The sequence below is a fragment of a genome, unplaced genomic scaffold (genome assembly GCF_019419815.1).
Source record: "Pyrus x bretschneideri cultivar Hongxiangsu unplaced genomic scaffold, Pyrus_bretschneideri_v1 Contig1, whole genome shotgun sequence".
Classification (NCBI taxonomy): Eukaryota; Viridiplantae; Streptophyta; class Magnoliopsida; order Rosales; family Rosaceae; genus Pyrus; species Pyrus x bretschneideri.
In genome coordinates this window covers 11,135,923-11,156,227 of record NW_025999390.1, presented here as the reverse complement: position 1 = coordinate 11,156,227, position 20,305 = coordinate 11,135,923, and the positions used below count along the sequence as shown (strand labels likewise).

The window sequence follows — 20,305 nt, the reverse complement described above, 5'->3', positions numbered from 1 at the left end:
AATTAAATGAGAATCTTCTAGACTCTATATTCCTATCTGTGGTAGAAAAATAGGTACGTCCATGATAGCTTTTGGTACATCAATGAATATTTTTAACCGTGGATATTTATTAGATGCAAAAGTTGCAGACAACAATTCACATTACATTGAACTGTGGCTAAAAATTATATTGCCTTTGCACGTTTTAAAGGCGAACTCATAGCTAAGCAGTTTTTATTGTGGAGCAAAACTTCGAGAATTGATATAACCTGAATGTGTAATTGAGTTTATGTATTTTAATGATTTAAACTGATAAATATTTCAACCACATATGGATTTAATATCGTAGTACCTTTTAGCCTTTATATGCCACAAAAGTTGCAGACAAAAATTCACAATACATGAAATTGTGGTAAAAAAGTATATCGCCTTTGCACATTTTATAGGCGAACTCATAGGTAAGCAGTTTTTATTGTTGACCAAAACTTTCGGGAATTGATCTAACTTGAATGTATAATTGAGCTTATGCATTTTAATGATTAAATTCATAAATATCTCGACCGCATATGAATTTAATATCATAGTGTCTTTAGCCTCTATATTGGTATCTGTGGCAAAAAAATGGATACCTCCATGAGAAAATTTTGTAGATCGATGAATATTTTCAATCTGAATATTTATTAGATACCAGAAATTATTAGTCTATTCACGAAAGTCTAAGTCAATGCCACGTACAATTATTTGGAGAACTGTTATTAGCACTCCAAAAATCTCATTCTACACTTTGCATAAGTGTATTTTTCTTTCTAATTATAGAAGGTTTGGAGTGCCAAATGAGATTTTTGGAGTGCTAATAACAATTTTTTATATTTATATACATTTTATTTTAGTTTGGAAGTCGACTTTTTTTTTTTTCTTATCAAGTTGGGAGTATCATTGACTGTGACCCTATGTAACTAGTTGTTGATTTGTTTTGAATAATCAACATTATTTCTTACAATGTCTTGGGCATATGAATAACAAAAAGAAAACGGTCATGATACAAGCTGAATAAGAGTAGCACTAATTAGTAAACAACTTGTGCATGATGTTTGCTTATAACCCAGTGGCATGAAGGGAAAAATGTGTATGTTTCATGCATGACTTGGAATAGTATTAGTAAAGTCACACACGCCAATCAACTTGTAGGCAAGTGACTATTTACCACAATGGTAAAAAAGTGTTGTGCTCTTGCATAACGGTGTGGATTCGAATTCTATGAGTGACTAATCTAACATCTAACTTACTAATGCTAATGTATGTAGTGGATAAACACAATCTCAAAATTTTAATTAAACTCACATAACAACGATAAATAAAGGCATTATCACAACTTACGGGTGGTGAGCAATCCCATTAAAATAGAACTTAATATATACATATTAAAAACAAAAACATATTGATGAAAAATCTCCCAACGACTAATACCATTCCAAGTCATGCATGAAACATACTCATTTTTCCCTTCATGCCACTTGGTTATAAGCAAACATCATGCATTTACTAATACAATTCCAAGTCATGCATGAAACCTACACATTTGTCCCTTCATGCCACTTGGTTATAAGCAAAGATCAGTGCACAAGTTGTTTACTAATTAGTATGACCGTTTTCTTTTTGTTATTCATACACCTAAGACATTTTAAGAAATAACGTTGATTATTCAAAACGAATCAACAACTAGTTGCATAGGGTCACAATCAGTGATACTCTCAACTTGATAAAGAAAAAAAAAAAAAAAAAGGGAAGTCGATTTCCAAACTAAAATAAAATGTATATAAATATAGAAAATTATTATTAGCACTTCAAAAATCTCATTTGGCACTCCAAACTTTCTATAATTAGAAAGAAAAATACACTTGTGCAACATGTAGAATGAGATTTTTTTAGTGCTAATAACAGTCCCCTAAGTATGTCTTAACAAATATTGTACGTGGCATTGACTTAGACTTTCACGAATAGACTTATAATTTCTTGTATCTAATAAATACCGAAATTGAAATAATTCATTGATCTACAAAATTTTCTCATGGAGGTACCCATTTTTTTGCCACTGATACCAATATAAAGGCTAAAAGACAATACGATATTAGATTCATATGTGGTCGAGATATTTATCAATTTAATCATTAAAATGCATAAGCTCAATGATACATTCAAGTTAGATCAATTCCTGAAGTTTTGGTCAACAATAAAATTGCTTAGCTAGGAGTTCACCTATAAAACGTGCAAAGGCGATATACTTTTGAACCACAGTTCTATGTATTGTGAATTTTTGTCTGCAACTTTTGTGGCATATAGAGACTAAAAGATAATACGATATTAAATCCATATATGATCGAAATATTTATCAATTTAATCATTAAAATGTATAAACTCAATTACACATCAAGGTTAGATCAATTCCCGAAGTTTTGCTCCACAATAAAAACTGCTTAGCTATGAGTTCGCCTATAAAACGTGCAAAGACAATATACTTTTTAGCCACAGTTCAATGTAATGTGAATTGTTGTCCACAACTTTTGCATCTAATAAATATTCACAGTTAAAAATATTCATTGATCTACCAAAAGTTATCATGGATGTACTTATTTTTCTACCATAGATAGGAATATAGACGCTAAAATATTCTCATTTAATTTAAACATATCAAACTCATTAAACACTCTAACCTGAAGCTCATACCGAGTATTAAGCTAATTAGTACTCTAGAAATTTAGAGATGTCAAATGATGAAGAAAAGGAAGAGGAAGAGGCTTGGATGACTACGGAGAAGTAGTATGGGGGTGCAGAATGACAACCATAGGAGATGGAAGGATTTTTTAAAGAGAGAGAAAAGGGGATTTGCTCCATGGAGATGATGGACTGGTTAGGGTTTTATTTTTTATTTTTAAGTAGATTGAGTTGGGTGTAAAAAAAAGTTTGATTGAGTTGAGTTTTAACAAGTAAGGGCAGTTTTAAAAATAATGTTGGGTGTAAATAGATAATGATAGATAAATCAAATACAATGTGGATATAAAAAGTAAGCTAGGTGTTGAGATACAAAATATGGGTTCAAATAAAATATCCTTTAAGAAATTATTTGAATCAAATTTAACTTAAAACTTTATGAATAGCTATGTATTTGTATGATTTTTAATTACTTATCGGAATTTAAATATTTTTATATTAAAATGTTCATAAAAATAAATTAGGATAATCTACATAAATTTTATTTTAAAAAAGGTTACCAAAAAAAAATTAGGCTAAAATCATTATTTAATAATTTTGGACTAAAATTTTAAGCCATGAGAGTTGGAGGAGAAAAATAGTTTATGGATTATGACTTAAAATTTCATGATTTAAATTTTTAAGCTTTATCTCTAAAGGTTGTACATGGTCTTAGAGCACCCATCAAATTGTGTACTTGACATAATGGTTTTTAGGATACAAACATTTATCAAGTGCCACACTTAGAGGATCCATGTGATTGTGTAATTGTCTAATCAGATGATGTAGTGGACCTTTGAAGTAGAGAAAATACTTGCCCACATCGAGTTTTCCAATGCGGGAAACAACCATTTGTTTTCAAGCCTTTGGATGCTTGGGAGAAGTTCGGGAACGTGAAGGTTCATGGGTTTGGGGTAAAAACTGGAATTGGCTTTGATGCGTACGTGTGTAACTCGCACATTGACATTGTTGAGAGTTTCAAGCAGGTGTTTGATATTTGCCTGAGAGAAACTGGCTTTGTTGGAACGTTACGATCTCGAGGTATTCTTAGGTGCAGGAGGTTTGAGGAGGCTTTGGATGTGTTTCGGGGGATGCGATGTGAGAGCAACGTGAAGTCTGATGAAGCTACGGTTGTAAGCATCATTTCAGCTTGCAAAGCGTTGAAAATTTTGGAGCTTGGTAAAAAATTCATGAATGTGTTAGAAGTGAACTTGGATTCACAACTAGAACTGGAAATGCGTAAATGTAGTTGTTTGAACGATGGCCGGAGAATTTTTTATGAAATGCCGGTGAAAAAAGTGTTATGTTGTACTAGTATGGTATCTGGCTGTGTAAATTGTGTAGGTTTGGTGAGGCAAGAGAAGTGTTTGATGGGCATGTATGTGGAATACAATTATACTACAATTTTAACGAGGTGGCGGCTCTATTCCCAGAGATGCAAACTAAAATGTTAAAGGGGATAAATTTACAGCGGTTGCTCTTCACAGGCTGTGCTCGGTTAAATTGAAAAAGATTGAATTGAAATAAATTGAATTTAAAGTTGTGTGAATTATGGTCCAATATCCATCCTATTTATAGCAAAAGAAAAATTCAAATCCAACGGCTAGCTGACGTCACTTAGCCCTTTTTTTGAATTTAAGTTGTAATTTTTAAATAATAAATTATGTTTGACCCTCGGTTAGAGATGGTTTTTTGTAGTATGGCTAAAACGAGCCCGCTGGTCCTCTGGCCTTTGGTTAGAGACGGAAGCAAATATGATCCTGTGATATTCATTAAAATATTAATATATTAAAAAATCTTGGAGGACCGGTTAAAACGATTCATTTGATCAACCATCTAGCCATCGGTTGAAGATGGCCTTAACATTGAAGTTTCGGAAAAGATTCGGAGAAAAACAGCTTTTAAGAAGAAGCCACGTTCAACAGTATAAAAGGACACCAACTGATGGGATTGAGGAGTTGATTGAAGGGTCTGCTAGGTTGCAGACGTAATTATTGCTGAGATGAGTGAAAGAGTTGGTAAAAGCAGATTTGGATCCTCTCCTGAGCTCGGTATTCTGAGCTTGTTGAGTAAATCATATAGGTCGTTAAATTTTAATTTAACGATTACAAAAAAAAAACCTTTTAAAAGTTATAATATTTGTATTTGTTGAATCAAAATTCAACGATTCACGTGATTTGCTCAGCAAGCTTAGAATGCTGGGCTCGGAAAAGAATCCAAATCCGATAAAAGCGACTAGTAGCGTTCACACACTGCTAGCGGAATATCTACGCATCGGCACGTCGGACCGAAAGTTCTCAGAGTCAAAAAGATGTCTAGATAGATGCACTACAATTGCAAAAGTAGTACGAAAAATATAGCAAATGTAACAGTACTCTTGAGATTAATGAAAGGATAATACTTGCATTCTCATAAAGGAATGCATATATTTTCACATTTACAAATAACATATCTTAAACATTTAAACTCAGCAATTGAAATCATTCAACAATTTCTTAGTCATAATTTAAAGATCATTGGAATAAAAAATTGCTTAATTATCCAAACGTATCAAATAAATTAACGGTTCATTATGAATATGTACTTGGTATTTACATATTTTATTTGTACTATACATTTCAATGACTAAATGATCTTCAATCCAAATGATTTTTTTACAGCAGTGATCTTTAATGAAGATTAAGAAATTAAACTATTTCAAGATTAAAAAATTGAACAATTCCAATTATAAAATTTGTACGATGTATATACATTATTTGCATAATGAAGAATGAGCTCAACCCTTCAAAGTGGAAATACAAGTATTATACTTGATGGAATTTTCCATGAGCTTATTGTTAGCTGTCCCTCTCACCCAGAAACGAGAGAGATATACATTATGTCGCATAGTTTGATAATGCTTTATTATTGAGTTTAGATGAGATAACTAGGTGCAAAAGAGAAAATGTAGTTCTACTTGGATTTTAAAAGATGTTTAGGACTTGTTTGGTATTCTATTTGAATCTATATTTTAAACTCAAAAGCACATTTTAAATTTTACAGCTTAAATACTTGTTTGGTATGAACGCCGCATGAAGATGGCCCGTGAAGCCATTGCGTGTATTTTCGCATTTAAAACTTACGAACACGTCATACATTTTCCAGTCCTTGGCTATTTCCAGGAAGCGTCCGCCCCAAATTTTGAAGAAAAGCAAGGACGTTTCCAATGGAAAATCATGATAATTGAAGTTTTGGAAAAGATTCGGAGAAAAACAGGTTTTAAGACGAAGCCGCGTTCAACAGTGGCTGAGTTGATTGGAAGGGTCTGCAAGCTTGCAGACGTAATTATTGCTGAGATCGGTGAAAGAGTTGGTAAAAGCGGCTATTAGCGTTCACACGCTTCTAACGAATATCTACACATCGGCACGTCGGACCGAAAGTTCTCGGAGTCACATATGTCCGTATAGATGCAGTTCAATTGACATAACAAAAATCTACTTTTATCATGTTTCTATGTATCATTTTTCTAATAAAAATTAAATCTACATATATTAATTAATCTTATTTTATTTAAGAAGTGATACAAATGTGACATAAAAAAATATGACAAATGTAATATTACTCTTGCGATTAATGGAAGGATAATGCTTGCATTTTTATGAAATGATGCACATATTCCTACATTTATGAATACCGTATCTTAAATATATAAACTCGTCAATTGAAATCATTCAATTTCTTAGTCATGATCTGAATATCGCTCATACAAAAAATCATTCAAATAAAAAATTGTTTAATCATTTAAATATATTAAATAAATGAATGGTTCATTCATATGTGTTGGTATCTTGATTTGTACTATACATTTCAATGACTAAATAATTTCTGATTCAAATTATTGTTTATAGCACTAATTTTTAAATGAAGATTAAGAAATTAAACAATTCTAATTATAAAATAATTCTAATTATAAAATTTGTTTAATGAACATACATTATTTGCATAATGAAGAACGAGCTTATCCCTTCAAAGTGGGAACAAGAGTATAATCCTTAATGGAATTGTCCATGAGTTTATAATTAGCTATATCCCTCTCACCCAGAAACGAGAGAGATATACATTATGTTGCAGAGTTTGATAATGCCTTCATTATTGGGTTTAGATGAGAAAACCGGATGCAAAGAGAAAACCTAGTTCCAATTGGATTTTAATTTAGGTGATCTGAAAAATTCATTGTCCCGATCTAAGATCCCATTTGTTAATCATTTTGTTACTTTACTATTTTTATTTTTTTTTTTGCTACAAATAGGAGAGAGGGAGGGGGTATAAAAATGTCGAGCATATTTTCACTATACTAGCTTCCTTGGATACAATTACCATGCTTACCACATCTTACCATTGTTGCCTACATAACAGAATCACGTTTTGTAGGATTTGAACCTACAACCTCGAGTTTTGGAGACCCATATTCTATTGAACTGAACTAAGAGCGTTTTCTGGTCACAGTAAATACAAGAAATGATGATAAGATAACGCACAAGTGAAAATAAAAAACCAAAAGCAATTTGGATTTGATTTCACTTTTCGTTCTCTCTTCCGCTCCTTCTTCCCATGAACCTCGCATCATCCTTTTACATTGCTCACTTCTCCATATACTTTTCCTCCATCACTACAACCAAATGAAATCTAAAAATAAAAAAAAATAAAATGGTTATCTAATTGACCGATATTTTGATTTAATTACAACAAAAAAGTCTGAACAATGCTCTTAATTATCTGGTTCCACAAAGAGAATACAAATTTTTGTATCTTCTTAATTATACTAATATTCCATTAGCAGACTTGCTACCGCTTGAGGCTGCGTACTAATGCCATATGAAGGCAAGATTATTCAATGCTAATCCTTGAAAATGAAATTCAAGAAATTTAATCACTTGCCCTGTTGTCATTCCTTTTACAAAACAAGTCTGAGAGTTCATATGTTAATAGAAATTTATGGACTCATCATTATTAACTTATCAACTAAATTTGCTTTCAAATTTCAACAGACGAAAGATCATTAGAAATAGATAATATTATTAGGTTTTTCCTTTTGCTGGCGGCTTACATAGTATATATTTTGCAAGGCTACCTTGACATACACACATTAGGTCACTCGTCGCAGGACGAACGTGTAGATGAAGATGACATCAGAAGGAAAAGAGCGTTGTGAATAATGATTATTTATGATTAGGTTAACTATATTATATATGTGACCATCAGTGGCAAAGCCAGGAATTGGCGAGGGGACGGGCAGGTTTAAATGGGTGCAAGGTTAAAAAAAAATGTAGACAACCAAATCCTTTTAGATAGTAGACAATAATGACGTTCATAATTTATTAATATTAATTACAAACTGCCACTGTGACTATCTCACATCGCCTAGGGGAATGATCCTTATATGTATATTTCCATCCCTACCTAACACAAGGCCTTTTGGGAGCTCACTGCTTCGGGTTCCGTAGGAACTCCGAAGTTAAGCGAGAAGGGGGCTAGAGCAATCCCATAATGAGTGACCCACTGAAAGTTGCTTGTGAGTTCCCAAAAATAAAACCATGAGGGAATGGTAAGCCCAAAGCGGACAATATCATGTTATGGTGGTGGAGCGGGCCCTGGAAGTGATCCACCTCGGGCCAGGATGTGTCAATTTGGTATCAGAGCCTAACCCTAGCCACGTGTGTGCCGACAAGGACGTTGGGCCCCTAAGGGTGGTGGATTGTAACATCCCACATCGCCCAGGGGAGTGATCCTTAAATGTATATTTCTATCCCTACCTAACACGCGGCCTTTTGGGAGCTCACTGGCTTCGGATTTCGTAGGAACTCCGAAGTTAAGTGAGAAGGGGGCTAGAGCAATCCCATGAAGGGTGACCCACTGGGAAGTTGCTCGTGAGTTCTCAAAAACAAAACCGTGAGGGAATGGTAAGCCCAAAGCGGACAATATTGTGCTACGATAATGGAATGGGCCTGGGAAGTGATCCGTCCCGGGCTGGGATGTGACAATATGGTATCAAAGCCTAACCCTAGGTCGTAGTGTGACGACGAGGACGTCGGGGCCCTAAGGGGGGTGGATTGTGACATCCCACATCGCCTAAGGGAGTGATCTTATATGTATATTTCTATCCCTACCTAGCACGAGACCTTTTGGGAGCTCACTGGCTTCGGGTTTCGTAGGAACTTCGAAGTTAAGCGAGAATGGGGCTAGAGCAATCCCATGATGGGTGACCCACTGGGAAGTTGCTTGTGAGTTCCCAAAAACAAAACCGTGAGGGAATGGTAAGCCCAAAGCGGACAATATCGTGCTACAGTGATGGAGCGGGCTCGGGAAGTGATCCGTCCCGAGCCGGGATGTGACAGCCACACTATGACGAACTTAGTGAAAATAAAATGAAATTCTTGTACTCTATGATGAATTTAATAATTGGGTACATACATGTGGTTTGGTCGATTGTACATATGTAATGGGTGCGTAAGTACGTCGAATGTGTTAGTATAACCATATTGATGATGCACAATTGTTTATTGAGACACATGGTTTATTGAAAAAAAAAAAAAGAAAAAACTTTATCTACTAAAACGTAAACCAATATTTATCTGGCTAGCATACATAGTTAGTATTACGGTTTAGTGATATTTTTTTTATATGTAAGTGAGAGGTTTTTGGTTCGCCAAAGTCGAATTTAAATCACATTATTGTTAGCTCATTAGAAGGCTAAGCCCACCTCTCTCCTCAATGTAGATAATATCATTTGTTTAAAAAATAAAATAATTTTATCTTTTTTATGTTTTGGAAAATAAGTACAACATAAATGATAAAGAATAAGGAATGGGAAAGAAGCCAAAAAAAAAAAAAAAACACTAATGAAAAGGGCTTAATTTGAGTTTTAATCAAAATGACAAAAATGTGTTGTAAATGAATAATACCATGAGTGACTTTTTAGAGTAAAAATATCATTTTCATTAAAAGTGAATAATACTATGAGTGTTTCGTTAAAACTCTTAAAAAAAAAGAAAAAAAAAGAGGTTTGGATTCCACCAATGACAGGTGATGAAAATGGAACCTGAGTTAAGTGAGGCCACGTCCTAATTTATTAAATGTTTAGCCAAGAAGCCCATGTTCCATGTTCTTCTCATTTTTGGGTCAATGCATTTAGTACTTCTTATTAATTTGTTAAATGTTTCAAAGTTAGGGCACCCATCAAATTATTGTTGTTATTTGACAAAAAAAAAAAAAAAAAATCAAATTATTATTATTATTATTATTATTATTATTATTATTATTATTTCCACATAGGGATTTTTAGGATACAAACACTTATCAAGTGCCACACTTAGATGATCTATGTGAATGTGTATTTGTCTAATCAAATGATGTTGTGGACCATTGAAGTAGAGAAAGGACTTGCCCACATCGAGTTTTCCAATGCGGGAAACAACCATTTGTTTTCAAAGCCTTTGGATGCTTTGGGAGAGGTTCGGGAAGGTGAAGGTTCATGGGTTTGTGGTAAAAACTGGAATTGGGTTTGATGCATATGTGTGTAACTCGCTCATTGACATGGTTGAGAGTTTCAAGCAGGTGTTTGATGAAATGCCTGAGAGAAACAGGCTTTGTTGGAACGTTACAATCTCGAGGTATCTTAGGTGCAGGAGGTTTGAGGAGGCTTTGGATGTGTTTCGGGGGATGCGATATGAGAGCAACGAGAAGCCTGATGAAGCTACGGTTGTAAGCACCATTTCAGCTTGCACAGCGTTGAAAAATTTGGAGCTTGGTAAAAAAATTCATGAATATTTTAGAAGCGAACTTGGATTTACTATTAGAACTGGAAATGCATAAATGTGGTTGTTTGAATGAAGGACGGAGAATTTTTTATGAAATGTCGGGATAAACGTGTTCTGTTGTACTAGTATGGTATCTGGCTCTGTAAATTGTGTAGGTTTGGTGAGGCAAGAGAAGTGTTTGATGGGTATGTATGTACAATAAAATTATACTACCATTTTAACGAGGCGGGGCTCTATTCCAAGAGATGCAAACTAAAATGTTGAAGGGGATAAATTTACAGCGGTTGCTCTTAACAGTCTGTGCTCGGTTGGCAGCATTAGGTCTTTGGACTTCAAACATTTGTGGGCTTGCAATGAATGGCAAGACAAGCAAAGCAATCGAGTTCTTCTCGAAAATGGTACAGATTGGCATGAAGCCTGATGATTTCACCTTCATTGTTGTCTTAAGTGCTTGCGTTCACAGAGGGTTGGTAGATGAGGGTCGTGAGTTATTCAACTCCATGAGAAAGATATATGAGAGATTGCGCCAAAGTTAGAGCACTATGGTTGCCAGATCGACCTTCTTGGCTATGCTGGACTGTTAGACGAAGCAGAGGAGTTGATAGAAAGGATTCCAAGTGAGATTTTAGTCCTGATTTCTATATTTTTCCATCCATCGTCTGTAACTGCACATTTCATTCGGGTCCATCTGTAGTACTCGTCATTGATTAGTGGGATATACGATGAGTAATAAAAAGGGTAATTTGCGTGTGAAAAATGATTTATTTACAAACATGAATCAGCATACTAACAATTGTTACCATTGGAAATCGATTTAATATTATTTCTACACAATAATTATAAGATATAGGCAGCAGCATGCACTAGGAAATAATTTAGCGAGCATTAATATGAAACTTTGTTGGGAATCTACTTACAAATTTATTTGTCAACACATCTGTTATAGCTTCGGGGTCCTAGAGTCTACTCCATCTTTCAGGTTGAGTGGGGGATTTTTCAGAAATGATTATCTTGCACGTATCTCGAATCAAATCATGCATCATTAGCATGCCCCGTTCAACAGTTACAAGGCACCGTTCACAGAGAACACTGATTCCTATTATTGGAGATAAGCCACATCCATCTAATATTTTTGTGACATAATCCTTCTCCACATCAACCTGGCCGATTTCAAGAAAGAAACATATATCAAGGAATATAGTCTTCTGAGTATCATCTAGCCCATCAAAGCTTATTCTAAGTTTTTCTATAATTTGTCCTTCAGGTATTCTTTTCAATTTCTCCATATGGCTTTCCCACTCTATTATGGGTCTGCCAATAGGAGAAGAGCCTAAAACTTAGAGTGCTAACGGCAGACCCCCACAGTAAGAAACTACCTTCTTTGACAATTCCAGATATTCTTCATCAGGGCAACTATTTTCAAATGTATGCCAACTGAAAAGCTCGAGAGCTTCTTCTTTATTCATTCCCCAAGCTGGATATCTCATTTTCACTCTAAGTTGATTTAGTATATGCTCATCTCGTGTTGTTATGATAAGTATGCTTCCTGGACCAAACCATTCACAATTTCCAGCTATTGCATTTAGTTGTTCCACTTTATCTACACTGTCAATAAAGACAAGTACCCTTCTACGTTGGAGGTGTTGTCTTATAACAGTGATCCTGCAGCAACGCAACTAATAATTTGAGGCTTGGCATGTTGTAAGATGTCAGAAATAAATTTTTGTTGCAAACAGAGCAGACCATGTTGGCTTGTACCATGGTGGCAAACATCTTCAAGGAAGCATTTGAATTGGAAGCTATGATGAATTTTGCTATAAATGGCTTTGGCAACGGTTGTTTTCCCCAATCCACCCATCTCCCAAATTCCAACCATTTTAACATCATCTGGTCCACCACTTGAAAGACTTATAATTGGTTGAACACGAGGGTCGATTCCAACCGGGTATTTGGCCATGTGTAATTCATCTGTGCTGGGAAGCAATTCTCCTAATAAGCTTTGCTTCATGCCTGAAAACTTAATTAGTCAGCATTAACTCAATGAAGGATTACGAGAAGCTATCACTTCGCTCAATTAGTAAACATGAACGACATGGAGGGTGATAATATTGCCTGACTTCTTAGACTTTCAATAAAGGTGAGATTATGGTTTAGGATTTGTGAAAAAAATAGAACCAGAGAAGATTTGGAAGAAAGACACTGTAGTCTGTTGTGTTGGATTTGTGGCTCCATTTCGATTGGGCCTTCAATTACCTGAATTGGTGCATCTGTTTGGTTCCTTTTGTTTGCACCATGGGCCCATCTGTTTGGTTCCTTTTGTTTGCACCATGTATTTAAAATATACTGAATAACTAATTTTATGCTCTTAAGAATTAATTAAAAGAGATCTTCTAATTCCAATTACAAATTCGCTCTTAAGAATCAATTAAAAGAGATCTTCTAATTCCAATTACAACTTCATTAGGCCCTTCTATAGGACAACTTCCGTCTTGAAAGTCATTTGGCATTTTTATACCATATCAATGATTCCTCATAATTTTGAAAATTATAATCATAATTTATAATTTGATAAATAAAAAAAATATTGATGTAACCTAATGTAACTAAGCGTCTTACTCAAAATCTTAAAAAGCACAGATGTTTGATATAATAAAAAATAAAAATAAACCTCAAATTTTAGGCGTTTAAATATAATTAAACTTTTGTAAAATATATTTTAAATAGGTAGTCTCCTATCTCCTTAGCATTACTCATATTTTATCTTGCAAATGTTGATGTTTCAATGAAGCTATTTTTCCTGTGCGCTATTTGCCTAACAATCATTCATTAACATGTTTCAGAATGTGGAAAAGCATAAAATAGATAGCAGCATTACCATTAAACTAGTCTAGTGTCGGAGTTAAGCGGCTAGTAACATTTTTTGTATTTTTCTAAACACATTTAATACTTCAGATTTTTTAATACGTGGTTTTTTTTTTTAAAACACCACAATTCCAAATCAGCTTTAGCATTACCCAAAAATACTACTTTTATCATTTTTATATTATATTTATACTACCTTTCTAATAAAGACGGATCTACATGTATTGATGAGTTATACATCTATTAAAGAGATGATACAATATGATATGAAAAATGTGATAAGTATAATGTTACTCTTGAGATTTGCATCCCCTTGAAGGATGCACATATTCTTACATTTGTAAATCTTGAGCATATAAACTCAACGATCGAAATTATTCAATCTCTTAATAATTATTTGAAGACCACTCATACAAAAAAAAAATCAAACCGAAAATCATTTAATTATCCAAACATATCAAATAAATAAACAATTAACTATGAATATATTACTTAGTATAATTTGTACTATATATTTTAATGACTAAATAATCTCCTAATCAAATTTTTTTTATAACGGTGATCATTAAATGAAGTGAGATACTCAAGTCAAGTCTCATCTTAAAAGCAAAGCACATTCAGTCATCAAAGACAAAAGTCATCATGTAACCCTAGCGACACGGTAATAGAAAGGTGGAAAAGTGGAGCTGCTTTTTGAAGAAAAGCAAGGTAGTTTTGAGGGAAAAACCACGAAGCCACTTATCGCCACACAATCTGAATACCGGATGGCTAAAATTGAAGATTGGGCGAAAACTGCCTTTGGAGAAAAGAAGGCGTTCAACGGAAAAAGGACAAACTATACCCCGACTGATGAGCTTATAGCTCCACTTTAGGCGGTACTTAGTGCTACAAAACAGAGTGTACGGCACATGCTAATAACGTCATCGTTGATTAATGGGAAAACTGAGGTTCTACGAAGGGTAAAGGAAAGAGGCACGGAGGAGGAAAAAAACTAGCACAAAATTAGAGAGAGTCTATTACATTATCTTCATGTACAAACTAAGACAACCAAGTTTGAATTTAGGGGTTTCGCATGGGATTTTATTCTCTTCTTTTTCTGGATTGGTGTTTCATCTTCTACTTGTTTAGTATTAGGGTAAATTAGATATAAAACCATTTTACTAATCGATTTAGGTCCGTTGACTTCTAATTCAATTAAGCAATTTTTTTATGGCCTATATTCAGGGATGTGTTTCTACAATTAAGCAATTAAGCAATTTCTACAATTACCATCTATTTATACTTGTATTTGTAGTTTGATTTGTAGAAACTGGAGAAAAATCATTAGGTTTTAATAAAAGCGGGGTTAAAAAGGTGGGGGTGTCTGGATAGATGCAGTTCAATTGAGATTACAAAAGTGATATTTTAGCATTTTTTTTATATCATATTTGTATCACATTTCTAATAGAGATGAGATTTACATATATTAGTAAGTCCTATTTCTATTAGAAATGTGGTAAGTGTAGGTTACTCTTAAGATTAATGGAAGGATAATACTTTGCATCCCCATGAAGGGATGCACATATTCTTACATTTGCAAATAACGTATTTTGAGTATATAAACTTAATGATCGAAATCATTTAATTTCTTAATCATCATTTGAAGATCACTCATACAAAAAAATCATTTGAATTGAAAATCGTTTAATCATTCAAACATATCAAATAAATGAACGGTTCACCATGAATATGTTACTTGGTATCTACACCGTTGATTTGTACGTTCTATACATTTTAATGACTAAATGATCTCCGATTCAAATGATTTTCTATAGCTGTGATCTTTGAATGAAGATTAAGAAATTGAACAATTCCGATTATAAGATTTGTATGATAAATATACATTACTTGCATAATGAAGAATGGGCTCATCCTTCAAAGTATGAATGCTAGTATTATACTTAATGAAATTGTCCATGAGTTTATTGTTGGCTATCCCTCTCACCCAAAAATGAGAGAGAGATGCATTATGTTGCAAAGTTTGATAATGCCTTTATTATTGGGTTTAGATGAGATAACGGGGTGCATAGAGTAAACCTAGGTCTTATTGGACTAATAAATGTTTAGATGTTTTGAAAATTTCGTTGTCCTTATCTAAAATGCTATCATTTCGTTACTTTTCTTCTTTTTTTTTTTTGCTAGTTAGAGCATATTTTCACTATGCTAGCTTCTTTGCCGGCCCTAGCTGCCGTCCGATTAATATGCTTACCAGCTCTTACCTATAAATTCTTCCCATGAACTTCGCATCATACTTTTGCTCCATCTCTAAATTAAAAACAAATTAAATCTAAAAATAAAAAATAAAATGATTATCGAATTGACCGATATTTTAATTTAATTACAACAAAAAAATTCTGAACTGTGCTCTTAATTATCTGGTTCCACGAGAGAATACAAATTTTTGTATCTTCGTAATTATAGTAATTTAATCTAATATTCCATTTGAAGACTTGCACCACCTGAGGCTGCATACTAATACCATATGAAGGCAAGATTATTCAATGCTAATCCTTGAAAATGAAATTCAAGAAATTTAATCATTTGGCCTGTTGTCATTCCTTTTACAAAACCAGTTTTAGAGTTTATAAGTTAATAGAATTGATAGACTCATCATTTATCAACCGAATTTGCTTTCAAATTTCAACAGACGATTAATAAATATCATTAGAAATAAATAATGTTATTAGGTTTTTCCTTTTTCTGGCTGCATACATATTACGTATTTTGCAAGGCCACCCTGACATACACATAGTAGGTCACTCGTCGCAGGACGAACAGTAGATGAAAATGAGATCAGAAGGAAAAGAGCCCTATGAATACTAATTATTATAATTAGGTTTACTATATTATTATATATGTAACCACTAACCCTAGCTATGCTAATTAAGTTAATAACAAGTAGTACTAGTCTCTCTATACTTATGCCGCCGGAGCAAAATCATAGTCGCCATCATCGTCATCATCGTCCCCGTCCCCTTCTGAGCATGTCAATGATGAAAGATCCTCAAATTTGACAGTGATTCTATCATCTCCAACTTCATGCTTCTTGCACCATGAGGCAATGCTAATATTTGAAATGGGACACATTTTTGTTTTTTTTATCAAGAAGGTGAAAAAATAAAGAGTTATTAGACTGAGCCCAAATGATGATAACTTAGATTGTGAAGGTATGTTCATATATATATAGCGTGGGACAAGAATAAGGTGCATGTTAAACTCGTTTATGCACAAGGCATTCGCGTGGGGAGTGTGACAGCTGCATGAAGGTTGTGCAAGAACCATTGTCCAAGACAGGTGGTGCTTTGTCATCCAGCCACGAAGGATTCGCAAATGACAATTCAGCAAACCACGTTGGTGCAAATTGTGTTAGCTTCGTGACAACATGCAGAGTTCATTCATGTGTTAGGATCGAGATAATTGGCAATGTGTTGGGTGGGTATATATTGGAAACTCTGAAAGTGATAGATGCTTTATTCACATGAAAGAAAAGGCTGATCTTAGCTTTTCAATATTAGGGTAGAAATAATTAATAGCTAGACTAGTCTTCATGCACGTGCTCACGCGCGTGTAGAAGATATTTTTTTAATCACAGCGTGCTACGTATGACTTACTCGTTTTAAATGTATTTATATGCGTAAATTGATAAAAGGAAAGTCAAATATTTAAAGTAAATGAATAATCTTAGATTATGCTAGAAGAAACATCTCATAAACCAATTAAAGCAACTAAATTCAAATAATAAAATCGGTCTCTATAGAATTTACATTAAGAACAGAGAAAATAATATTTAATAAACTATTGATTGAATCATATTATTGCTAGCCCATTGTGAGGCTAAGCCCACCCCCTCATTTTTAGTGTAGATAGTATCGTTTGTTAAAAAAAAACAATCATTTGACAACTAATTTAATCACATTATTATCCGTGTGCGAATGACCTTTATTATAATTGGCATTATACGCCTCTTAAGATGTTTTGAACGTGTTTAGAAATAGAGAAAATAATATTTAATAAACAATTCATTGAATCACATTATTGTTAGCCCATTATGAGGCTAAGCCCACCCCCTCCCCCTCCCCCTAGTTTAGATAATATCGTTTGTTAGAAAAAAAAAAAAATCATTTGATAACTAATTTAATCACATTATTATCCACGTGCGAATGATCTTTTTTATAACCGGCATTACACGCCTCTTAAGATGTTTTGAACGTGTTTAAAAATAGAGAAATTGAATCATATTATTGCTAGTCTATTATGGGGTACTAATTTTAAAAAAATAATAAAATAAAAATAAAAAAGCAAACAAACAAACCACAAAAAATTAATTATTAAAAAAAATACTATTAAACTGACGAAAATGCCCTTGACTTATTTGATGTATTATTTTGGAATGCCTTTAAAGTGTTTTGTTTTGGAGGCATATTTGTCCAAATATTTTGTTGAAGCTTGATGACACCAAAACACTGTTCACCTTTTCTATTCTCTTTATATATAGATTTCCTTAGTAACCATTTCGTTTAAACTTTTTGGTTTTATGTTTTTAGTTCGTTTGTCATCATGCAATGTTATATGCATGTTTTAAACTCTTTATTTTCGAGATCATTCTTTAAAAATTATATTATTCGGTCAAATAATAAGATTTTAGCAATGCTAATCAATGATTAAATTATTACTCATTTAATTGATTTTTTGTAAAATTAATCTTAAAGGGTGAAGAGTAGTAGTATATCATCGTAACCATTTAATTTTTGGCTGCCCCTTTAAGATTAATTTTGTAAGGTTCTATAAGATTAATTTTGTAAGATGATTTTAGCTCAAGTTGTACATTTTAGATATTATTATTTGATGTGTCCATAAATGACCGATGGAGATAGTTTTATTCTTATTTGTTTCTTTAGGAGGGTATTCGGAGCACTCACATCATGTCATCATAAGTTCAACATCATTTCATTTTTCATACACACTAGCTACTCGCCTACATATAATATAAGAAACATATAGACTTTTCTTCCTAAAAAATAATTCCAAAGAGAAAATAAGAGGGGAGGAGGGTTCTCTACCCTCCTATTCTCATCTCTTTCTATCCCTTCCTTGTACATATTACTTTTTGTTTTATTATTTCTATAAAAAAAATCAATATAAGATATTAACGTGACTTAACTGTAACTGTTCAAATAAGAGGATATGAAAGGATAGAGAGATTATGACGGTAGAGAGGCCTCCTCCAAATAAGAGACTCACGTTTTGACTGCCCCAACCAGCGTCATAAATGCGTGTGGTCTTTGTCAATTTCTTAGCGTCTAAAGACTTAATTTATAATTAATACTTATAAAAAATTATTATTACTTTTAGGTATATTTGAAAGTACTTTTAAAATATCTAAAATGATTTATAAATTATTAAAAATGTTTGTGATCATATTTGACAATAAAATTAAAATTTAAAGACTAAAACCACAATTATTGGGCAAATCACAGTTTCATATTCCATCTTTAAAACATTTTAATGTCATATCTTCAAATTTGTTGCAATATCATACCTTCTATCAGTTTGTCTGTCAATTCTTCTGTTAAATGTTGATGTTGCTTGAGGCGGATTCCACTCCCTATTAAAAATTTAATTAAATATTAAAAACTAAAAAAAAACTTGCGGGACCCACTCTTACCACTCATCACCCTCACCCTTCGCCACCCTTATCTCATCCATCCCTCATCCCCCCATGCCATCCGTTCTTCCCCCTTCTCTTTCCTTCACAAACAAACCCAAACCGCCGCCGCCACCCTCACCTTATCACCCACGTCAATGGCTGGCTGGGCTAACCACCGCCACTCCCACGCGAAAAACACCTCAGATCTATTGCGATCCATGAGGCCGACGAGGTATATTTTCTGACAAGGCCGACTTGGTCTGTTTTCCGACGATGCATAGGCCTTTTTACCTAGTTAACGACATTGTTGCAGACGATCCCTGAGGACAACATCAATTCCGCAAACCCAATCTAGTCCACTCCGAATCTTGGATCCGCTTGAAATTGATCCCCAAGCGGTGAAGCAACTCTACCGAGTCGTGCGCGCGGGCTCCATCCTCGACGTTAGCAGGCAGAATTCGGCCAAATAGGCTGGTGTTAACCGCGGTGTCGCATTCCCCAACAACGATGGCACCAAGGGTGCTGTCATAGAAGGTCTCGATGAGAGGGAGATGTAGATAGGGGAGGCAAATGAACGAGAAGAGGGAGGAACAGATCGAGTGGGGGATGAGGTGGGGGTAGGGAAGGGTGAGGGTGATGGGTGGTAAGAGTGGGTCCCGCAAGTTTTTTTTTTTTTTTTAGTTTTTAATATTTAAATCAAATCACAATTTACCCCTTCAAGTTTGGGTGCAACTACAATTTCATACAACATCTTCAAAACATTTCAATTGCATACATAAACTTGTATTTAGTTGTGATTTCATACATCTGTTAGTCAATCTGTTGTGATTTCATACATCTGTTAAATAATGATGTGGCAAATTATAGGTTCTATATATTTGCTGACAAGATCATCTATTTTATGCCATGTGTCAAAAATGAATTAAATAAAATGTTTAATTATTTAATAATGTATTTAAAATTTGAAAAACCCTTTGCGTTCTATCTTCGACTCCTACTGCAGCCCCACCTTGCCCTCATTCTTTCTGCCATGGCAGCCACCATCACAGCAGATCCAAGCTCGCCGCCCTCTTTCCATCTCGACCTCCCGCCAGCCAGAAGAAGTGAGACCAAGTCGTCGTCGTCGCCATTCGCTTACTCAACCTGTTTCGATGAATTTGTAACCAAAAAGGTATGTGGGTTTTTGGTTATTTTCTCTAAATCTTTGTTCAACCCTTGTGGGTTTTTCGATTCT

General features: G+C 34.0%; 1 protein-coding gene across 1 annotated transcript; it reads left to right on the top strand.

The window, feature by feature from the left end:
- Positions 1-10,167: 10,167 nt before the first annotated feature.
- On the top strand, positions 10,168-11,059 carry LOC108868353 (pentatricopeptide repeat-containing protein At1g31430-like). Its single transcript, XM_048577607.1, has 3 exons — positions 10,168-10,513; positions 10,679-10,708; positions 10,839-11,059. The coding sequence occupies exons 1-3, from the start codon at positions 10,168-10,170 to the stop codon at positions 11,057-11,059; spliced, it is 597 nt and encodes a 198-aa protein (XP_048433564.1).
- The last annotated feature ends 9,246 nt before the right edge of the window (positions 11,060-20,305 follow it).